General features: G+C 44.1%; 2 protein-coding genes across 2 annotated transcripts in view; one reads left to right on the top strand and one right to left on the bottom strand.

Annotated features, from left to right (window-relative positions):
- LOC109044928 (ubiquitin carboxyl-terminal hydrolase 8-like) overlaps window positions 1–1498 on the top strand; it is a 17749-nt gene extending 16251 nt beyond the window's left edge. Inside the window, 1 exon segment of the mRNA XM_042775777.1 lies at window positions 1147–1498. Coding sequence (XP_042631711.1) covers window positions 1147–1305 — 159 coding nt within the window. The 3' untranslated portion in view covers window positions 1306–1498.
- A 2581-nt stretch (window positions 1499–4079) lies between these two features.
- LOC109113588 (transient receptor potential cation channel subfamily M member 7-like) overlaps window positions 4080–5000 on the bottom strand; it is a 29927-nt gene continuing 29006 nt past the window's right edge. The window contains exon 37 of the mRNA XM_042775850.1: window positions 4080–4855. Coding sequence (XP_042631784.1) covers window positions 4749–4855 — 107 coding nt within the window. The 3' untranslated portion in view covers window positions 4080–4748. The remainder of the gene's footprint in view (window positions 4856–5000) is intronic.

Genomic DNA, 5000 nt, shown 5'->3' with positions numbered 1-5000 from the left:
ACTCACACTCTCACACACTCACACGCAGTCTCTCACACACACTCTCAGACATGCTCTCACACACACACACACTCGCACTCACTCACACACACTCATTCACTTGCACACTCACTCACTCTCGCACTAACTCACACACACTCTCTCACACACACTCATTCACTTGCACACTCACTCACTCTCACTATCACGCACACTCATTCATTTGCACACTCACTCTCACTCATGCACTCTCACACTCTCTCACTCACACGCTCTCACACACGCTCTCAGACACGCTCTCACACACACACTCACTCACACACACTCATTCACTTGCACTCACACATGCACTCACACACACTCACTCTCACGCACTCTCACTCTCGAACACTCTCTCATGCACTCTAACTCACACACACTCTCTCTCTCACACACACTCATTCACTTGCACACTCACACACGCACGCCACCCTTCAACATGCACTCACACACCACACTCACTCTCACTCTCGCACACTCTCTCACGTACTCTAACTCACACTCACTCGCACACTCACACGCAGTCTCACACACACCTCACTCACACACGCACTCACATTGACTCGCACACTCACTCACACACATTCACTCTCACGCTCACTCACTCACGCACGCACGCACACTCACACACACTCATTCACTTGCACATGCACACTCACACACACACTCACTCGCTCTCACATGCGCACACTCTTACCCACACTCATTCACTCTCACACTCACTTCACACACTCACACGCACACTCTCTCACACACTGACACACGCAGTCTCTCACACACACTCTCAGACACGCTCACACACACACACTCGCACTCACACACACACACACTCATTCACTCGCACTCACACACACACATATTCACTTGCACTCACACACACTCACTCTCGCGCACTCTCACTCACACTCACTCACTCACACACTCATTCACTTGCACATGCACTCTCACGCACGCTCACTCACACACTCATTCACTCTCTCACACTCACTCACACACATGCACTCACACACACACACACTCTTGCACTCACTCGCACACACTTACTCTCTCACTCTCACTCACACTCACACATACTCTCACACGCGTCAGTTTCAGACGGATCTGTGACCGCTCATCTCGTCTCTGCAGAATCATTACGGAGGGCTGGACGGCGGTCACTACACTGCTTACTGTAAGAACCCTCTCAAGCAGCGCTGGTTCAAGTTTGACGATCACGAGGTGTCCGACGTCTCCGCCTCCTCCGTGCGCTCAGCCGCCGCCTACATCTTCTTCTACTCGTCTCTATGAGGGTCAGCGACAGGTTGTCACCATGGTGACCGAGTGATTGACGCATGTGTGACATGCACCTGTGGGCGGAGCTAAAGCCCTTTGCGTGAGGACTGCTGAGGGAACATCTCTAGCCCTCTCTCTCTCTCAGAGTCTCTCTCTCTCTCTCTCTCTCTCAGAGTCTCTCTCTCTCTCTCTCTCTCTCTCTCTCTCTCCTCTCAGAGTCTCTCTCTCGCTCTTCTCCTCTCTCTCTCTCTCTCCCTCTCTCTCTCTCAGAGTCTCTCTCTCTCTCTCTCTCTCTCAGAGTCTCTCTCTCTCTCTCTCTCTCTCTCTCTCTCTGTCTCTCTCTCTCTCTCTCAATTCAATTCAATTCAATTCAATTCAATTGAGCTTTATTGGCATGACTTGTACAGTATTGCCAAAGCATTGGCCATTACATAGGCAGTGAACAAATAATCAATAAAATCAATCAGTAAACAAATGCATGAATACATTTATAAATCAATAAATAAAATATAACAACAAATTAAAATCAAATAAAAAATAAAAAACACACTTGTGTTTATTTGTCTCAACATTCAGAACTTTAGTTTTTGTCCACTGGCTGACTCTCGTAGTTTGTGGCAGGCTGTTACATACTTTGCTGCTGTTGTGATTTTTTGAGAGAGAGTTTCTCTCCTAGTTTTCTCTCTCTCTCTTCTCCAGAGTTCTCCTCTCTCTCTCTCTCTCTCTCTCTTCTCCAGAGTCTCTCTCCTCTCTCTCTCTCTTCTCAGAGTTCTCTCTCTCTCTCTCTCTATCAGAGTCTCTCTCTCTCTCTCCATCTCTCTTTCTATCATCAAGAGTCTCTCTCTCTCTCTCTCTCTCTCTCAGTGGGCGGTTCAGTGGCGTCTGTATTCCTGTAGCAGGAGTCTGAACACAGGAGCCTCGGCCTGCTCTGGACTTGTTGTGAGATTAGACGTCCATATAAGCGCTCTATAACCCAAACCGCTCATTAGACATGCACCCGCTGCTTAGGGAGACGCGTTTCATTTATTTATACGGTGACCAAATATAACCGGTGCTGCCAGACCCGAAAGCAACAGAGACTCCGGATGAGAAGATCCAGCTGATGGTTAACATTAAATGACTCACCAACACACTCGTCATTGTCCTGACGTTCACACGTGCTAAACCTCAAGACGTAAGTATCTTCCAGCGTTACGCACAGCTGTTTCTTTAGGCTAGTGTTCAGGGATCAGCCAGCCGCAGCAGTGCAGTAACCCTCATCGACTGAGACCGAAACCAGTCGATTAAACCCATCAGAGACACTACGGTCAGCAGAAGCTCTGACGCCATCATAACACACAGCTGTCTCCGTACTAACACTCCTCAATCCTGCTGCTCCATAGTGAACCGTTCCGCAGCGTCCCTCACTTCTGACGGACTGATTCTCACATGGTTTCTTATAATATTAAGTGCAATCTTTAAATCCATGTATTAGCCTATGAACCTTAAACATGCATTAATAAACAGATGTAAACACACGTGTGCTTTGAGTCATGTGTTGAACAGGATTTAAAAAACTGATTTTACACTGTAACATCTGACCGAGTGAACCACATTCGAAGATTTCACTGCATCAGAGCACATGCTTGGCCTTTGTGAGTTCTGTGTGTGTGTGTGTGTGTGTGTGTGTGTTCACCTGTTGAAAATGTGTCTGCCGAGTGAAACCGTGCATGTGAAGGTCTGTGGTCTTCTGGTGTTTCTTGAGATCTTCTTCAAACCGATGTGTGACCTCTTGACCTACGGAGAGTCATCCTTCTGTTGTCTTTAAGAAACCGTGACACAGTGTAGACTAGTTATCTCCGAGTCTTTGGGTCCTGACCAGCGTCCAGCAGGTTTGTTCGGCCCAGTGCTGCGACTGTTGCTTACATTCACTGAACAGTCTGGGATTTTGTTAAATGTTTAATTTTCTGTGATAAATGTTCTTTTTTTGTTGTTGGCCAGTGAAAAGTGAATGACTGGCACACGTGAAATCATCTTAATGTTGCTAACTAAAGTTCTGTGGTTCAGTCATAGACTTTTACTGTGATATATACCATATTCAAGCACTAACTGGAGTTTATTAGATTAGGCTATATTTGTTTACACCTGGTTTAAACCATGCAAGTAAAACCAATCCAATCATCCAATTCAGTGCATATTGTATGCATTAGTTTTTGTTGCCAGGTCTTCACAACAAATCCCGCCGAAACGCTACTAAAAAAAATGGCCCAATGGCATTCTGTGGGGTAAAATACATGTTTTCGTGGGTACTCCAGGGGCTAAATATCACATTATTGTGGTCACTTCAGCCTGCGGCAACAGTGTTAAAGAAGCCAGATTCCGCATAAAAACCAGACTTGGCAACCCTGCAGAGGAACCATATCATTGGGGTTACAGGTGTTTTTTTTTTTTTTTTTACAGATAAAAACACTGACAGCCAATCAGAATGTGACTTTAAGCAGCTTTATCATAAAAAAAGGCTGATTATAAAACAGCAGCGTGCTTGTAAAGATTCAGGTTAATCAAGCTGAAGTTCCTTTATAAAGCACATTTAAAAACAGCAAATGTTGTACCAAAGTGCTGTATAATCATGAGGAAACAATGAATTAAATCGAATTAGCAAAAGAGCTTAAACTATAATAAAACATGCGTACGTAAGAGCCTAATGAACCTGAATAGAGCTGTAATCTGAATTACATAAATCAGAAACACACTACGTGAAACTAAAAGAATCTCAGAGTGAGAGAAAACAGATACGGATGAGCTTCAGATGATTTTTCAGTGTTTTATTAAATACACAGTAAAAAATGTGTACAGATCCATTAATATAGTATCCCCAGCATCAAACACTCTCATGTGTGAGTTGATCGAGCCGTGCCAGATAAATGTATCTATGAGATACACTATTAACCCTTTCACACGATACTCTGACGACAGTACCGCTGTAACATTATAAAGGTGAGTGATGACTGCGCCGTCGTTTGCATTGCAATCTGCCCATAATCTACACAAGATTCAAACACGCAGCGAGTCTGAACCATAAATGCATTCATACAGATCTGTACATAAAAACATTCTCTTGGCATACAGCTCTGTACAAAATCTGATAATAGTATAATGAGCAAGAGTTCTTTCCCAAAACTGACAGACATTTTATTTTATACAAGGCAACTTCCTCTAGTTTAGAATAAATATTTAATTCTATACAGTGATATTGTACCAGTTATTAGCCACTTTATACTTTTATACAGACAAAAACTTTATAAAATACTTTTAAAAGCTGATAATCCCTGTACAGGATAAAACGTGACTTATTAAAGCATCTCTAGATTGCATCATTTGTTCATAGGCGACGCATTCATATAAAACATGCACGCTTGCGTCCTCGCACACACACACTGTGATGTGAGTGTGTGCTGGTGTGTGTGTGTGTGTGTGTCTCACAGCATTAAGCGCACTGAGGGATGCTGTTCTTTAGCGGACGGGTCCTCGGAGGGGTCATGCTGCAGCGTCAGTTTATCAGGAGTGTAGTCGTTCTGCTTCAGATCTGACCGAACACACACACACACACACACACACACATTAAACTCCTCAGAAACTGAATCGATCACAAACCAGCCTAAACTTTAGGGTTACAGTAAATGCTGAACTATCATATAAAAATGACACTTTCAATGCAAAGATAAAACTAA

This window comes from Cyprinus carpio, chromosome A18 (assembly GCF_018340385.1).
Source record: "Cyprinus carpio isolate SPL01 chromosome A18, ASM1834038v1, whole genome shotgun sequence".
NCBI classification, from domain to species: domain Eukaryota; kingdom Metazoa; phylum Chordata; class Actinopteri; order Cypriniformes; family Cyprinidae; genus Cyprinus; species Cyprinus carpio.
The sequence above is the reverse complement of the archived record's forward strand: the minus strand, read 5'-3'. Positions and strand labels throughout refer to the sequence as shown.